We start from the raw sequence: 18,329 nt of genomic DNA on the forward strand, positions 1-18,329 counted from the left end.
AGGCAAACAGGTGGAACGTTGTTAGTTCATGACTGAACCATTGGCTTCACGCTCAAAGTTTCACGTCATGGGGTAATAGAGATAAAGCCTCAGCGGAATTGCTTCTGACCTTCAGACCCAAAGGACACCTAGACCTGCTACTGCACAAGGCAGACTATCTTGGGCCAACAATGAACAAGAACACAAAAAGAAAATGGGCATCTGGAGAGGCAGACCTTGCTTGAAATTTCGGCAAGAGACCAAGGTGAATTAGTGGAAGCATTGGCAAAGTTCAAGGCAACCGAATGGCCAGTATCTTGACAGCTATGGTCACGATGATTTGGCACTTTGACCAGATTTGCAAAAGACACTTGGAGGAACCGAAGGAGCAAGACATGTCGTGGGATATCAGCAACACGCATCTTTGCTGCAAGGCCTGCCTCAACGTGCAGTGACCTACAAATGGTTAAGATTTCTAAGAACTGTGCGTTTGTGTGCAGTGCAATGTGGTGACGTTCAAAATTGAAGTGTCTGAACGGGTATTGGCAGAACTCGTTTGTCTGGTCTAGCAACTGTGTAAAGTGAGCCCACAATAAAAAAGCGTTGTTGTTCCGTTCCTGCCCATCTGGGAGTAACTCTGCATTCCTGATGCGTTGTAAAGGTGTCATAACAGGTTTGGGAATTGCATAGCCACGATTTTTTCACGGTCCTTCTTGTACATCTTTCCTGTATCTGACTACTCTGTTCAGAGATCCAAATCTGGCGTACAAACTGGCAAACAAAGCTGGCGTACAAACTATTTCCCTGTTCGAGAATCTTCAGGTTTACATGAGCAAAGCTTCTCGTGAGACCTTTGGGTAGTTAACAAAAGTAATACTGTTTTTTTACCGTATTGTAATCCAACAACCTCTGTGCCATCATGTGGCCAAACACATTCAAGGCCTTTCGCACCAAGCAAAGACTCGAGAGGGTTTGACCACTGGCTTCTCTCCCAGTCTTGCCCAATGGTAATTCTTTCAATATCGATGCCAGTATGCATCGAGATCGTCTCTTTGCTCAGTGAAGGGTGCCTTCAGTTTCCGAGGGCAGACTGGCTTGAGAAAACGAGCCGGGTGACGACGTTGTGGTAGCGGTAATGGCACTCGCATCATCTCACGTCAACATATTCGCCTGGACTAACAGCAGCCTTGCGTCCAGAATTTCTTTTCAATTATATGGGCACACTTGGCTGGATTTTGCCACCGGCGTCGACGTATATGTGTAAGTATCTAGATATATGAAAACGCAAGAAAGAAAAATCCCGGAAAAAACTCCGGCATGCGGAATCAATTGTAGAACCTTGAGTCGTGAATGCGACGCATTAATCACTGAGCCACGGAGAAGCATGTGCTTCAACGTTCAAATGGCAAGCTATTTATATCTACCACTTACCGCTGTTTAGGTCATCACGGGGGGAACTATCATATTTTCAGCATTACTAGCAAGATGGTACAATGAGCCCACGCCGCATCTCTCACCCAAACTTTGCCCCACAGAGAGAAGAAAGTGGATGCTCGCTCGGGCGCTCTTATCTTGCAGTAAGGAGGATCGTACGTCTTGACTGGCCTGTGGCTTTCACCAAATGATTTCGTTTTAATTATCTGGTGCACAAAGGTCACTGCAATTGTTGCACTCTCTCTGTTTGCGAAAATAGCATGCTTTTCAGACACAGCGAAGCAGCAGCTGAGATGCTTACTCGTGTTCATCTGTACCTGTGAGTATGTTTTGTGTGTTATTTGTGTGTGAAAAACACTGGGAAGGTTTCGATCTGATTGCCACTCTGCTTGTAACCTTCCCATTTGTTGCTATTGTGTTCATTCCTTCGCTTTTGTGGCAAAGCTTTGACTTTTTTTCTCACTTTTGCTGTTCAAGTTGTCGCTACTTATTTTTCGCGTGCTTGCTCTCTGTCCCTCTCCTTTTCAACTTCACGCTGTCGTTCCGCTCTATCAGAATCTTCGGCGTCCCCTCTTTGCTCAAGCCAGAGTCCTTGGCAACTGCTGTCGGCTTATTATAATACATCCTGTGACTCCACACCATGTTAGCAGCTTTGCACCTTAAGGTGCCACCAATCAAAATGCCTCAATTGGTGGACGCTTTTTTTTTGTAACTTTATTGGTCACCTCACCTGCGGGCGCCCATTCAAAGAGCTTCTCTTGCTAAATATTTCTTCCTCTGTCATGTTAGAATCTACTGTTCGACAATGTTGTATATAAACATCTTATTCTTGTCTATGGCCCTTCCAGGGTTGCCAGATTCTCGAAGAGGAAAAGAGCCACAAAATTAACCAAAGTAGCCAGAACAGTAGCCAACCAGCCGCCGTTATTTTATTTCGGAGCTAGAAGAGTAGCCAAACGTGATTACAGCTTAGCTAAGTTATCACTGCGTTGTGACAATTAAAAATACAAAAATGTACATCACAGGAATGTTTATTACAATTAAGTAGAGTAAAAAAAAAAAGATCACGTGACTTTCTCGAGAAAGTTTTAAGACTAAAAAAATTTGTAGTAATACTGCACCGACAGTCAAGTGTACGTAATCGAGTTCACTTTTGATAGCATGCCCCACGGCACTGTTAATGTAGAGGGAGCAAAGTACTATGTATTTCGTAGTATATGTAGCACAGCTTTTTTTAATCACGTAATGTAGAACTTGTAACATTTTTCAGACATACTAGTCCACATTTGATCCTGATGATCGCAAGAAGTTTGTGTGACATTAGATTCTTTTTGTAAGAGGCACAACAGAAAACACTTGCTCCGCTTCTGTGCTAGGTCTAGAGAATACAAAAAATTTTATTGCCTTGTCTGTGATGTATAGGATTAGCACGTGATGCATCCTGATAGGTCTATATTTCGCTCCAGAATTTCATTGCTGTCATGGTGGCACTCGCAGTAACTTGACAAAACTGCAGTTGCTTTTCAATATGGGCTCGGGCCAACCAAATACATTTCTTGGCAAGGTTTTCACAGCCTTCGTCGTATTCACCCCTCAACAGATGAGGCTATGTGCAGTTTAGAAAAACAAGACAAGCTGGGCTGTTTGCATGCAAATATTTTTATTGTGTCCATGTTGACATATCACGCAAACAACAGCCTAGACACATCCTCGTAAGAAACGCATGCAGTGCGTCATGTGTGTACACAGTGATGAAAATTGAGCCTGTCATTTCTAAACAAATAAAATAGAACAGTCGACATAACAAATGTCATGGATAATAAGTGCAGCAGCGTCAACAGTGAAAATATTAAAGCAGAATGAAAAATTACTACAAAAACAGCTGGAGACTTGTGCTTTGCCCAAGGCTTCTAAAAGCGGTGCGCATTCACTTTTGGCCATCGTTTGCCTAGGGTAGCAGCACTTATACAGCTCAGAGCATTAACACATGAGGTGGATAGTGGCTAGAAAGCCTGAACGAGTTTCCCACCAGCTAAGTATGTTACATTACTGGCTAACATATATGAGTTTCATTAATAATGTAAAAACCATGGTGGCCGGGGAGCGTTTTGGGCCTATGTAATTGCTTCCGGTATACTGAGTAAAAAAATGCAAATACACTGAGCATTACTGAGTGATGGGTTTAGTGTATATTAGCTGTTGATTTCAGCGCCAGAATAATAACGAAAAAGTAGCCAAGAAGCCTACATCATTTTTTTTGTCACCGCGGCCTCTTAAAGCAGTCAATCTGGTGTAGAGTAGACAAAACTTGCAACCCTAGTCTCTTCCCTTGTTGCTAGACTCGCAAACCTTTACACATGGGGCATGTCACAATCTGGTAAGGTAAATAAATGTGTGCTTTCTTGGTGCTCAAGTACCTTGTGTGTTGCTCCTTTATGCTACGGTTAGTGCATCAGTAATCTGCATTTAGTAGGCTATTTGTATAGGCTATTATTCTTTATGATGAAGCAGGCTTGCATGAGTGAATAATGTATGTGTTGTGAATTTGGCTCACGTTTTTCTCGTACCTGCAGTGGCAGCCAATCCTGAAGTACCTCTCACAGTCGACCACTTCACGTTTGTTCGCACGCCCATCTACAGGCCGCCGCTAGAGCTTGTGCGGAAGGCGGCTCCTCGTGGCAATGCAATGCCAGTCCCTGAAACTGCAGTCGCATTGGCTGAAGAGAGCAAGAGGGTAAGATATTTTATACCTCTCATGAAATAAGACACATCTCACATTACTATGTATGTATGCAGATTTATGATCACGATTGATATGAATTTTCATCTGATGTGAATTAAAGTACTTCCTGGTGCAAGAAAATTCACCGAAGATAATAGTATTGCCTAAAGCGACTTTTGAGCACTGCTTCAAGTTGTGGTGACACTAACTACTACGTTTGAAGTTTTGGCTATCTACATTTGTAGCATTGTAACATCTGTTGCAAATTGCCACAGAAACTGCCAGCACTCGAGTGCTACACACACCACTCTGTGCAGTGCAGGCGTTGTGAACCACGCAAAACACTGACAGCCCCTTCACATGTGAAGCCAGCCGCAGTGCATGTGCAAGCCCTGCATGCGCACGAGCTCCGACCGACGATCAGCACATGTGAGGGAGGAATAAAACGCGGTTAGACGCCAGTGGTTCGTGATTTTGACAGACTTGGTGTCTACCCTCTTTAGTTTTCATTTGCCCCTTTTATTCTTGTTTGCTCTATTGGTTACGCTGCCGACACAAGCTGCAAGGCGGCTTAATGCAAGAACAACATTAAGAGCTGTGCCCTAACACATCGCGTACTAAATAGCTGTTCTAAATGCGTTGTTGCACCACTTCAATTTATACAACTGCGTGACCTGCAACTGCTGCAGTGTTTTAGCCTACAAAATAGGACTCTCCATAATAATCAATCTTTCCTCATTTTTTTTTTTCCAGTAATCAGTGCCACGTCAAAGGACGAGCACGCTGATAGTTGCAATCCCAGTTGCTGGTAATCTGTTCATCCGTGAAGTGTGTTGGCTTTGATAGGTGCCTTATTAAATTGTACAGGGTCAGTGCTGATGTTTTATTATTTTTATAATGAGCTCATCTGCTTGTGTCCCGCGCGTAATGTTAACAGAACAGTCTGTATCAATCGTGAAGTTTCAAACAATGTGGCATGGTCTTCAACAAGTGCTGATAGCAGTTTTTATGGTTCAAACCTGATCAAACATAATGGAATAAGTGCATGTGGCAATATAAAGGCCAAGTGCAAAAAGATTGCACTTCACATACTATGTGCACCTTCTCTTAGTATAAGAAAGCTAGCCACATTACACATTCAGTGTTGCATGGTGATAGAATATTATCTCTCCTACGCCACTGCAATTTCGATGAATGGCCGTTCTTTTGGATCAACTGTCCTACCTCAAATGTAACCTTCAGGAGAATGTTGAGCAGTGGCGCTTGCTTATCCCTCCAGGACTGCCACGGAACAGAGGTACAATAAGACAGAGAAAGAAGCTTTGGCGGTGGCAAGGACAATGTGTAGGTTTAACGAGTTTGTGTGCCATAAGCTTTCTTGTGCGTGCACTGAAACTGTCGTGTGTGCCATAAACGAACCATCAAATTACTTGGTTTAGCAAAATAGGACTTGAAATGCGATTTCCTCGTATCCAAAAATAGTCAACAAGCACTGATAGCAGTTTTTATGATTCACAATGATTCAAACCTGATCAAACATAATAGGAAAAAAGAAAAACTGTTAGTCCATGGTCGTCAGATGCAGGCAGTGTGCACCCAGCAGAGCCACTTATTTCCATACCTTTGCTGTTTCACCTATGGGAGGTTCTGGGTATAGACCTCTCCACAGTGAAAAGCAAACATTTCCGCTCATTTTTTTTTCATACATGATCAAACCATTTGCAGACTCCTTTAGTTTCATTCTTGTAACCACTAGCGTGTCCAAGCAGACGTTCAAAGTCAGATTTATTGGAACATAGTGGTCTTTTTGTAGGGTGGCACAGCAGCGGAGTGTTTTAGTAGGGCTGGGGCAGCGAAGCAGAGATGTGCATGTGTAATGTAGCAGATGGAACATGAGTTTGTTAGTGTCGCTTCTTTGATACTTCATGTGACGATGATACCATGATATGCTTTTTCTTGTCCCTCAGAAAGTTTTGTGACTTGGACGTGGCTGTGGCTATACGTTTTCATGGCAGAAGTAAACACCGAACAGACCGACAGTACAAGTTCTCTAAATCAGAACCTTCCTGAACAACACAATGAGCCCTCCTGCTCAGCCATTGCTGTTCATCTTCTTCAGGACTGGGACCAGCATTCATTGGCGTGGTTTTTTATAGTAGAATCACAATTTCAAGTTGCTGGTATTTATTCCGAAGCTAGGAAGTTTCACTATACTATTGTGGCATTTTTGCCCACCGCTACTGACAAAGTAACAAATATATTAAGCAACCCGCTGTGTGTGAATGCCTATGATGATCTCAAGGAAATCCTGCTACAGCCCACAGCAGTTTCATAGCGTGCTCGCATACAGCAACTTCTGTGTGCGGAAGAACTCTGCAACCAAGGCCCCAGTTAACTTCTTTGCAATGTGTAGCAGCTGCTCGGAAACAATGCAAGATTCATCGATGAGGCACTGTTATGCAAGTTGTTTTAACCGACCAACATCTAGGTGTCACTGACGACAGCTTCTACTATGGACCTGATCACAGTACAACCACGCTGTGAACGCTGCAGTCTTTTTTATCAGCACAAATGCCACTTAACACCGTGTGTGAGCATCTCGAGTGCATTGTCTCTGCTGCCGGGTATTGCCATGCATCACCTCATCTTTTATGCCACCAAAGTTTCAGCAAGCGGAGATGCACATCCCTCAGCTGTAATCTGTTGCCAACACCTGGGGTCCACTACTATCATTGTCATTTTGGTAACAGCGCTCATCACTGCTGGCATCTGTATCTGTGAATGGGAAAAAAAGCTGGCCGACCTGATCGCAACAAGTGGTTCAGCTAAGCACATCATTTGCCTCTTCTACTTCATGGACAGAGCCACAGGACGTTTTCTAGTTGACCCAGGAGCAGACATAAGCAATATTCCTGCTCGATGCTCCTTCTGAAAAATGATATCTTTGTCGTTTTTGCAAGTCCTCAACTGTATGAAGATTCCAGTTTGAACAGCATGATTCTTCATGCTCAATCTTGACCTGCGACGAGTGTTTCGGTAGATTTTCTTGGTGGCAGATGTCTGAAGCACCCTCATCACAGCTGATTTCTTGCACCACTATGGGCTCCTTGTTGACGTGAAGAAGCATCGTCTTATTAATTTTGTTACCCACCTGACCATTACAGGTGCGCCTGCAACAACCACATCGCTGATCTTGGCCATATCATCTATGCTGGAATACCTTTCGCTGAGCTCCTCCGTGAGTTTTCCACCCTGACACGCCAGCTGCACTGAATGTAACCGGTCCAACATGACATTTGTCACCACATCGATAAACCCTCTAGTCTACTTTCGACCTCAGCATTTGTCTCCCCGAGAAACTGAAGGTTGCTTGCGCGGAGTTCGAGCAATTGGTATCATTCGACCGCTTTCCAACAAATAGCCAACTTTATTGCATGCTTTATTTAGGTAAAGAGTCTGAAGATTGATATCCATGTGGCGATTACCAGGGGCTCAACAACATCACGGATTTTGATCCCTGCCCCCTTTCGAATATCCAGGGCTTCACGGTAGTGCTGCACGGCATGGCAGTTTTCTCTAAGGACGATCTTGTTCACGTTTATCATTGACTGCCACTCGCCAAGGAAGGCATCTTGAAGACCACCATCCCACACCTTTCAGTCTCTTCGAATTTCTTTGCATGCCCCTCAGCCTATAAAATTCTGGCCAGCATATAATCCAGTATTTCATCGAGAACCTCCTTTTCACAAATCCTTCTATTGAAGAACATGTTCAACATGTGTGTTTGATATTCTCCTGCCTTGCCAGCCAAGGAATCATCATCGTCACCAAAAGGGAATTTAGTCGACAGAAACTTGAGTTCCTTGGACACGTAGTTGGAACGAACGGCATTCCACCACTGCTGCTCGAAATTCGCATCATTGGAGATTTTCCGCAACCTATTACGATGACCAATCTTCACCAATTTCTCAGGTTTGTCAATACTATTGATGATTTATACCCAGTTGTGCGCCACTTGTGGCCCTTCTAGACGTTCTGCTAAGCTCCAAACGAAAGTAATCACTTCAGTGGACTCTAGAGCATGCCCAAGCATTCACAAGAGTCAAATCTGCCCTCGCCAGTGCAACACTGGTGAAACATTCGAAACCAAATACGCTGGCTGCTATCATGACAGCCGCCTCGAACAATGCTGTTGGCCTCGTTTTACAACAATTCATCAATGATACATCGCATCCACTCGCTTTATTTTTATAAATGTTGAAGGCTGCACAGAGCCATTATAGCATTTTCAGCCACAAACAACTAGCCATGTACTAGGCTGTCCGGCACTTCCTAATAAGTCATCAGTTTAGTGTCTTGACCGAGCGTAAGCCCCCTTGTGCTTGGGTGAACCAATCGGTGTCCTGGTACTCGCCTTGCAAGAAACGACATCTCTCCTACATCTCTGAGTTTACATTGTTTCGTTATGTCAAAAGCACTGACAACATTCCTGCCAATGTTGTGAGCCATGTCAATGCAGTCTCCACACTAACTGCAGAGCCTTTCGTCATTGATCTTGGCCTACTCGCCACTCACCTGCATGTCAGCACTGAACTATATGCCCTGGGAAATTTGTCAGCATCCCTGAAACTGGGGGATGGGGCTTTGATTTCAGATGGTACATCTGTAGTGTGTGATACTTCTACCGGCACTCCCTTGCCTTTTATCCCGGTACGGCTTTGAAGATGCCTGTTCAATGCTGGGCATAGTCTGTCGCATCCCGGAATTCACGCGACTTGGAAGCTAATTTCGAGTTGCTACGTTTGGCCTCAACTAAATGCGCAAGTTCGCAACTGGGTATGCTGCTATTTGTCGTGTTAACGCTCGAAGATCAAGCCCCATCTCGTCCCTCCAGCAAAGTTCTTCCTTTCAACAGACACGCATTTTGACACTGTGCACTTGGACCTCGTCTGCCCTCTCTCACCTTCCAAGGGCTACAGCTGCATACTTATATGCATCAGCCGCTACACAAGGTGGCCAGAAGATACACCTATCGCTGACACATGTATCAGCGCCCTCAATTGCAGGTGCTTTCGTGTGGACATGGATTTCAAGTTTCAGCTGCCTATCTACTCTAGTCACTCATTGTGGTCGGTAGTTGGATTTAGTGCTCTTGAACAAATTCCTCAAACTACCCAGAACGACACACCTTCGCACGACCTCTCTCCACCCATGAACAAATGGATTCATCAAACATTTCCATGGGCACCTAAATTCCTCCCTCATGGCCCATGGATCACCAAAGAAATGCATCATCCAACTGCCATTCGCATCTCTTGGCATTAGAATTGCCATCAAAAGTGACCTGGGATCTTCATGCACAGAGCTGGTCTATGGCAGGTTGCTGTGCCTGCCACACAACTTCTTTGATGCCTCTGCCAAGAAGACTTTGCCGCTAGCTGGAAACTGTTTCCAAACTGCAAAACATCTTCCAGCAGATACATTCCTTGCCTACATGCCCCCATGAATCTAGAGCTCCTTCCGTGTCGCCACAGCTCACCTCTGCTACACATGTTTTGTGCACAACTTTGCTGTGTGGAAGCCTTTACAACCGTACTTCTCCGCATCTCATCGAGTTCTAAAGCGTCGCTCATAGACATTAGTTGTCAACATCAACGGCTGGCCTGACACAATTGCTCTTGAACATCTCAAGCCTGTCTACTTCGAAGCAACACTGTTATCGTCCTCACCATCATGTGGTCTAACGCTGCTGCAGCCGGTATCACTGTCTTCTTAAGCGACAACCATGACAGACCATGTCTTGGGTATCGATGCTTCATCAGATTTTCGTTCTCTCTAGGAGGGAGCTTTCAGTAGCGGCAGCATTATTGGCATCGCATAAAAGAAGACTGTGATGCACATTCTTGCACGAGGCAGGTTCCACTGGCACAGGCCTGCGTGCGGGAGTCAGTCATCGAAATACTTCTGATCACAGAGATTGTGTCGGGCTCTCTTTCTCTGCTAATGCCAAGTCTTCGCCTGTCTGCGAGGCCGCTCATTGCCACAGTACATTTAGAGGGGGAAAAACTGTAGTATCACTACCCCTATCACCATCACTAGATAGGAGCGTGACCAACTAAGCGTGTGATGCGAGTGCTTTGAGCGATCTTGGGTTTAACTTCGTCAGTGCTGATTTGGAATATAGAATGTTCCCTAAATGTATGACTGACTTCCCAATACTAACCTATGTAGCCAATGCATAGAGAATAATCAAAAAGAAGCAGGAAAATATGAAGTTTTAGGCTTGACGTTTAAACCATAGAAGAAGAACCAACTGCAGGTAACTGAGTGGTGGACCAAAGAACAAAAACAGTTGAGAATTGCACTTGGTTAGATGATGAGCTGAAAGCTTTGTAGCAAGTTGAAACTAGTGAGCTCAATTAGTGATACCTTTGTGAACAGGAAATGTGCTTATGATTGCAGACTGCCAGCGTACCATGTGAGCTTGGACAACACCATGCAAGTGTAGACAACACGACTGGACGTAGAGTGGCACGCAAGCGTCTTTGCTGCTGTGAGGAGCAGTGTAGCGGCTCCAAGCAGCTACGCTCATCAGAGAATACGCAGTTTCAACCTTCATTCTGGCAAGACCATGCCCTGCCAGCTGGTGAAACAAGTACGCACAGGTTCTTTTTTTGTCTGCAAAGCTGGGTCGTGAATTGACTAGATAAGAGACAAAGTGCTCGTGCAGATATAGCCTGTACTTCCCTCCAGACAATATTAGGTGGCATTCTTGACAATATTTGCATTGCAGAGTAGAGCATATAACACAGAGAGACACGGGTGAGTGAGACAACAGTGTGTCTCTGTGCATTATTTGCGCTATTCTACAAAGCGTTCGTACCAACTAGCTCGGCTGTCTTTAATACTGCATTTCTTGACAAGTAGTTGACCAGATTTCTGAGTGGATGCACTTTTTACTACCTCTACTGACTGGTTCTTTATCTGTCTTTCTTTTATTATTTGTTTCTTTTTCGGATTTCTTGGCCTAACTTCCGATGATTTTTGTGGCTAATTTAATGTAACATCTTTCATTGAAACGTGTTGGGCTCCATATGAAGTACATTGCTAACATACTGGGTGGTTCTATGTTTTGGCAATGAAGTTTTCTTCATAAAAACTTCAGTCATATTCCAGAGGCGGAAGTGCTGCGCCAATTGTGCCATTCTGCACCAATTTGAACTGCTGTGTCACACTGTGCATGAATGGCGATTTCCGCAATAATTGTCAGTTCGAAGTGTAAACTGCCAAATCTAGCCAATTATTATAATTGACCGAGCAACAACGGCTAAACAAAGGACACAAACGCTTCCTCATCTAGTGATAGTTCGATGCTTTCATTCGTTCGATTCACTTCATACATGGGGCTTGGTAGTGCTCGTCTTACAGCTGTCATCGCCGTAGTTTTTCTGCAAAAGTGGTGGCACCAACCTGAGTAACTGTCAGTTATCTTAATGAGAACTAACAGACAATTATGCCAAAGAAAGTATAGGCATAATTATAATGTAAATGTGAATAAGGAAAAGGGGATGAAAAGATAACTTGCGGTGGGCAGGAAGCAAACCTGCTACCTTCGAATAATGCGTTCTATGCTCTACCAACTGAGCTACCGCAGTGGCTATGCTCCCATCCAGTTTATTGGGTATGTATGAGCATTAAATGGGGAGCGTTAGTCAGTGCTGCCTATTGCCATCGCGGTGAGTGTGGAACACTCATTTTTTCCCTATTGGCGTCACGTAGCACATGACATATTACAGTAAAACATTGACATAATACAGTAATACAATAAAATCTTGATAATTTGTACCAGGCGGGAACGTGGCATGATCATGCAATTAAACAGCAGTGCACCTTAACAAATACAAAGGTGGTTATTGTGACACGTGCCAGCACCACCAATAAACAAATACAGTAACAAAGTACCCACCAGAAAGTCTTTTCTTTCTTTTTGCCAAGTGTGGAAAAAATACTCGACTGACCCTCTCGCACGATCATTGCACAGCGTGCAGTGGCTACACCAAGGAGCATTTCGAAACTTTGACAGGGTCCGGGATACGCAGCAACTGAGATAGCGACAGCATGGGCACTGTCGGCTTTCTGCAATAAATTTTTCTACTGCGATCTGATAATTAGCAAGAACTGACAGTTTCATTGCAATACGAACTGCTCCTGTGGACATGATCATTTCCTGGTTAGTTGTGTGCAGCGCGGCGCTTCAGCACGTCAAATCCGCCCGTGCACGCGGATTTGACGCGTGAATTGCTTGTCCCCACTTTGCTACAGACCGAGCACAGATGAGCATAGTGTGTTTAATTAATGTTGGGATAACATCCTTCCGCTAAGAAAAGTGCTCCGTGATTATCTGGCAGTTATGAAAACAACAGATAAGCATCGCTTATCCTTGTTATCTCCAAGTTATTTCTCTTTTAGCTGTGATGTTTAATGACTGGAACACGCACACATTTGTGGGTGGTAAGATTGGTAAGCTTATTAATACTGAAGTCAAAACCATTGGAATTATTTTTACCAGCAATAATTTGGATTGACACTGATATTTGACCTTGGAAAGCTACTTTGAAACTAACTTGCACTGCTCCGAAACATCTTTTGCTGCTCTGAACCGGCTCTAAAAGTATTCTTTTACTGTGCCGAAGCTGCTCCAAAACACATAAGTCCACTTTCACCTCTGTATTCTTGTAGTAGTTTATGAACACAGTCTACTCCAGGGCATTAGTACCCTACCACAACTAAAATGACAATGATGTAGCTAATTTAAAAACTCCTTGACTTCTTTGTTATTAGCTTTGGGGCAGGGGCTTATGCTTGGAATCATCATTCAATGCGGCACATTAGACAATGACTTAGAAAACATTGAAAGAATGAGAGCAACACTTTGCACTCTTGTTATTTCGGCATCTTCTTAATTCTTGTCAAGTATTGTGAATTCCCCGCCGTGGTGGTCTAGTGGCTAAGGTACTCGGCTGCTGACCCGCAGGGCGCGGGTTCAAATCCCGGCTGCGGCGGCTGCATTTCCGATGGAGGCGGAAATGTTGTAGGCCCGTGTGCTCAGATTTGGGTGCACGTTAAAGAACCCCAGGTGGTCTAAATTTCCGGAGCCCTCCACTACGGCGTCTCTCATAATCATATAGTGGTTTTGGGACGTTAAACCCGACATATCAATCAATCAGTATTGTGAATTCTAGTATTGTCTAGTGTTGGCAAGTAGCCTGAAAGTAGAAACCGCTTAATTTTTGCGTGTGACCAGTAGTGTATATCTGTTCCTTTCCTGACGTCCGACAGACAGAAATCTCTAATGCCTGTTAAAAAGAAGCAGCACTGCAATGTCTTGTGAAAGATAGAAGTGGGGCATGCTACGTAACATGGACTGAAGAAGAGAAGAACAGTGTTATTCTCTTCTCAAGTCCCTGTTATAATGCCCCACACTTCTATCTTTCACAATGAACTGCTACCAACTAGCTCAAATTTCTGTTTTGTTACAATGTTTGATTTTTTGCTAACTCAATCTTTAGCCTCGTTGAGGTCTTTGAAACAAATATAGAACACTTGTGGCAATGGCTTTACAGCCAAACAGAGGGAACTTCCCATGAGCATAAATTCCATGGATTATAAGTACTACTAAATGACGTGAAGGCTCTGCGTACTGCCTAACATCACGGACTTTTCAGATGCACCGGCATGTGTTAAGGTCAAATGCAATGACACAGTCATAATAATATATGGTAGCGCAGACAAAGGACACGGACAAGAGAAGGCACAGCTACATTATTATTTTATATTTCATAGGAGTGAAAGGCCTCCTTCCCTATTTGACGTACTGTATTTACTTGCATAATGAACCCATTTGCATAATGAATCCACCTCTTATCCCGCTCCTTGAAAAAATAAAATAAAGATTTTTTTTTTATGTATCTGTTCATATTACAGTCGAAACCCACTACAACGAATGCAATTTCAACGAAATTTCTATTATAATGAAAAAATTCACGATTTCCCGTCAGCAGTTCATAGGAGTTAACGCAATAATATCTTTGCCACAATGAACACTTTTTCTTCTGCTGTCCTGCTTGAACAAAATTTCACGATGCAATTTCAGGCTCAGATATTTATTGCGATGCAATAAACACAATCTTTAACATTTTGATGCATTTTCAGAACCTGAAAATGCATTGACGAAGTCTAAAACACGCGTTGGCACCACCAGAAACTGCCGCTGTTCAGCAAGCGTTGGCGCCGCTATTGCTCGATAGTGATGGTGATGAGGCTGCCCTGCTTTTGCCACTGGCTTGGCTTGGAGCCGTAGACGATAAGAGGCTGAAACTCAGTCACTCAGTCGTGAAGAATGGTTTCTTTCACCCAGCCAGAGTGCACGCAGCTGGTGGGTGCAACCGCAGAACGATGCCTTTTCCGATCGGCTAGCAGCGAGTGGTAGATGATAAGAATGGCATAGAATATGGCAAAAGCCACCACTCCACGATACTCTGCCTCCATCTCAGCGTTGTTGGATAAGACGGCTGACAGCTGCTGGTGTTAACGTGTTAATGCAACTGTGGTTCGTTAACGAAAGCAGTTGAAAGTGTTGTTTCAGCGTGCTTTTCACCATGGCCTTGCTACGCATGAGTGAGAATCGCGTCGTGACACTGCTGGAAAAGAATAGGAAGCAGCGGACACTTTAAATTTTAGAATAAATATTCCTTTGTTTTGCTAGCTCAGAGCAGCTCTATTTTTTCGATTTCACTACAACAAACTTTTTCCGTGCCCCGTCACTTTTGTGTAACGGGGTAGGACTGTATTTTTGTGTGATGGCCAGCGCCGTTGACGATCGAAACAAATGAAATGTTAATTTACAAAATAACAATGCAATAAAATTTTAAAAATAGCTAGGCAACCATGCTAAACACTTGTGAGCAGCGCGAACCTTGTCAATCAAAATTTAAAAGTCGTGACTTTTGCGGTAGAGCGCCATTTGTCAAATGCAGGAGAAACCTTTTTGCTTATAGTGCCATGCAAGCACAGCGGCACGAAAACAAAGCAAGAAACAAAGCACATGGCCTCCGAGACGATGGGCGCACCCTGCGCGCTCGCCATTTAGGAGGCCATGCAAAGCGCAACCGTGACGGCACGTTGTGCACCCGCAACGTTAGGGCATCACCATCTGTTGCTGCATTTTTCTTGTCGGGTTTGTCGAAGTGAATTTATTTGGATACCTGCTGCGCAGGACGCGTTCAGCTTGTACGCTATAGCTACACGGCTGCATGCGCTGGAGCATAGAAACTGAGTGGCTGGACAATATGTATATTTAGGAAACTCTATGAGCAGGGGGACACAATTTCCCCAATGCTATTTACCGCGTGCTTACAGGAGGTTTTCAGAAGCCTAGAATTGGAACAGTTAGGGATAAGAGTTAATGAAAAGTACTTTAGTAGCCTGCGCTTTGCCGATGACGTTGCATTGCTGAGTAACTCAGGGGACGAATTGCAACTCATGATTACGGAGCTAGACAAAAAAAGCAGAAAGGTGGGTCTTAAAATTAATCTGCAGAAAATGAAAGTAATGTACAACAACCTCGGAAGAGAGCAGTGCTTCGAGATAGGCAATAGTCCACTTCAAGTTGTACAAGACTATGTCTCCTTAGGACAGGTAATAACCGCGGAGCCGAACCATGAGACTGAAGTAACTAGAAGAATAAGAATGGGGTGGAGCACATTTGGCAAGCACTCTCAAATTATGACAGGTAAATTGCCACTATTCCTCAAGAACAAGATATATAACAGCTGTATCTTGCCGATACTTAGCTACGGAGCAGAAACCTGGAGACTTACAAAGAGAGCTCTGCTTAAATTGATGACGACGCAGCGAGCAATGGAAAAAAAAAATGATAGGTGCAACCTTAAGAGACAAGAAGAGAGCAGAGTGGAGTAGGGAACAAATGGGGGTTAAGGATATCATAGTTGAAATCAAGAAGAGGAAATGGACATGGGCCGGGCATGTAGCGGGTAGACAGGACAATTGCTGGTCATTAAGGGCAACTAACTGGATTCCCAGAGAAGGCAAGCGGGTTAGGGGGAGACCGAAGATTAGGTGGACAGATAAAATTAAGAAGTATGCGGGTATAAATTGGCAGCAGCAAGCACAGGACCGGGTTAACTGGCGGAACATGGGAGAGACCTTTGTCCTGCAGTGGACGTAGTCAGGCTGATGATGATGATGATGAGCTGGAGGACACTTTGGTGCTGATCCGTGCATGTTCCTTACGGGAGAAAACAGGAAGAGCTTTGGGCTACAAAAAAGATTCGCAGGTTTCGCGGGCCAATACAATCATACGAAATTTTCAGTGTTATAACTCCCGCGACTTTTTTCTCCCGTGTAATGAACCCTCCCCCCAAATTGGCGTCAACTTTTCTGAAAAAAAAATGTGGTTTTATTGCGCGAGTAAATACGGTATTTCCTGATCTAAAGAAATAATTAGAACACGGCTGTCATTTTATTTAATGAAGGTTCTGCTGTATAGAAATTCGTAATGAGCAGTGTTGGGTAAATTATTTTGGTATTACATGTGTTTTGTTTTGCAAACGTATTGCTTGCTGCTGCTGTCTTTTTGCGTAGCCTTCCTTTTTTTGTTTGTTCAATTTCGCGTTTGCTCACTGACACCGTTTTATTACCCAGGGTTGGCCAACAAACATTTTCTGAAACGCCACGGGCTGCAGAAAGCGGCGACCGAGCTGCTTGGGGAACAATTGAGACACGCTGCCAAAGTGGACAATGTGCAAGCAACTTCCCCAAAAAAGCTCAGTGGAAGTCTGGTGGCAGCCTCCAATAACAAGTCTCGCCCAAGAAAAGTTACAGACACACAGCCTAGCAATCTAAAGTCGGCTTCTCCTCCCCGAAAGCAGGTTTGTTCACCTCAATCTTCCCCATCTGATGACGACAAAGTTATGAAGACAGGGCCTTCATCACCAAGCAAGGACAGTGTTGTTATCAAGGACGGCGCAGCAAATGACTCAGTAGAGATATTGGAAGAGATTGTGGCACCAAGCAGCATGTCCTCTCAGGGAAAGCCATTGAGACAGTTCCGGATATCGAAACATTTGCAGGCAACCTCCCCTATATCAGAGCCTTCTGCAGTCACACTTGTAAGCTCAAGTTCAAAGCGCCCAGTGGTGGTGGTGAGGGATTTTCTCAAAGGTGGCGAACTGTCTGACCTTTCGCTGGGAGAAGACAAAAGAACGCCACCTAAAGAGGCAACTCTCGTCACACCTCATGTGCGCAGCGACTACTGGCGGAACACGGCTGCCTGGGACATCTACAAGGTTCTGAAAGCGAGACAGAATGGCTCGACGCCAGGGAACCGAGACAAGTCGCCGGTGGCAGTGGAAGTGCGCTTGACTGACATTTCGACGGACCGAGCTGTATTGGATGAGGATGTGGCCCAAGCCAGCCAGGCTCCCCCTGTTCAGTGCCTTCCAAGTGTTGTACAGAGCAAACAACCAGCATTCATCGAAGCAAGCTCGTGAGTTTTTTTTCTTTCATTAGTATATGGTTAAACCGGTTTATAATATATGAACTCGAAAGGGCCGCGATAAATGGTCGTTGTATCAGTAGTTCATTGTATATGGACCCGTTCTTCTATGTCCAATAAGTTGGTAAACCGTTTTTTTTTGTGTATTTTTCTTCTAAAGAGCAAACAGCACCTCTTTTGGCAAGCTAAACCTTTTCGGGTGTTAAACAACGCCCGTTTGCTGATGAGTGAATTCAAGCACGCTCGCAGTGAACTCACACCGTTCCACTGAAGCATGCTACCGCCACATCAAACTAATTATCCCTGGCCAGTTTCGTGTAGCACGTCGCTTACTCGGCTCTCGCCGTCGCATGCCAGTTCTTTTGCATTCCTATGTATGCACCCGTTTGTGCTTTCTTCGCGCATGCTTCACTCGGGATCGTGCTCGGGTGCAGGGAGTAGCCTGTTCGTTTAACACAACAAAGAATTTTGCGAGCAATGCATGCAAGTGGCTTCGCACGATGAGGCGGCACTGAACTTGCCGAGCTGCTCTCTTCAGAGTGCTCTGCCGAGCAGCTCTCTGCAGAGTACTGTGGTAAGCTTGCCGGTGATGAGTCAAAATGATCGCTACCGGCCACC

The 18,329-nt window shown here is 44.4% G+C and overlaps 1 protein-coding gene across 4 annotated transcripts in view; it reads left to right on the forward strand.

Annotated features, from left to right (window-relative positions):
* Window positions 1–18,329, forward strand: part of LOC119167684 (uncharacterized) — a 276,153-nt gene that overhangs the window by 95,253 nt on the left and 162,571 nt on the right. For all 4 annotated transcript variants that reach the window (XM_075865901.1, XM_037419204.2, XM_075865903.1 and 1 more), the window contains 3 exons: window positions 3,987–4,147; window positions 10,598–10,790; window positions 16,859–17,702. In XM_075865901.1, the coding sequence (XP_075722016.1) occupies window positions 3,987–4,147; window positions 10,598–10,790; window positions 16,859–17,702 (1,198 nt within the window). The remainder of the gene's footprint in view (window positions 1–3,986; window positions 4,148–10,597; window positions 10,791–16,858; window positions 17,703–18,329) is intronic.

Source organism: Rhipicephalus microplus, chromosome 6 (assembly GCF_043290135.1).
Source record: "Rhipicephalus microplus isolate Deutch F79 chromosome 6, USDA_Rmic, whole genome shotgun sequence".
Lineage (NCBI taxonomy): Eukaryota > Metazoa > Arthropoda > Arachnida > Ixodida > Ixodidae > Rhipicephalus > Rhipicephalus microplus.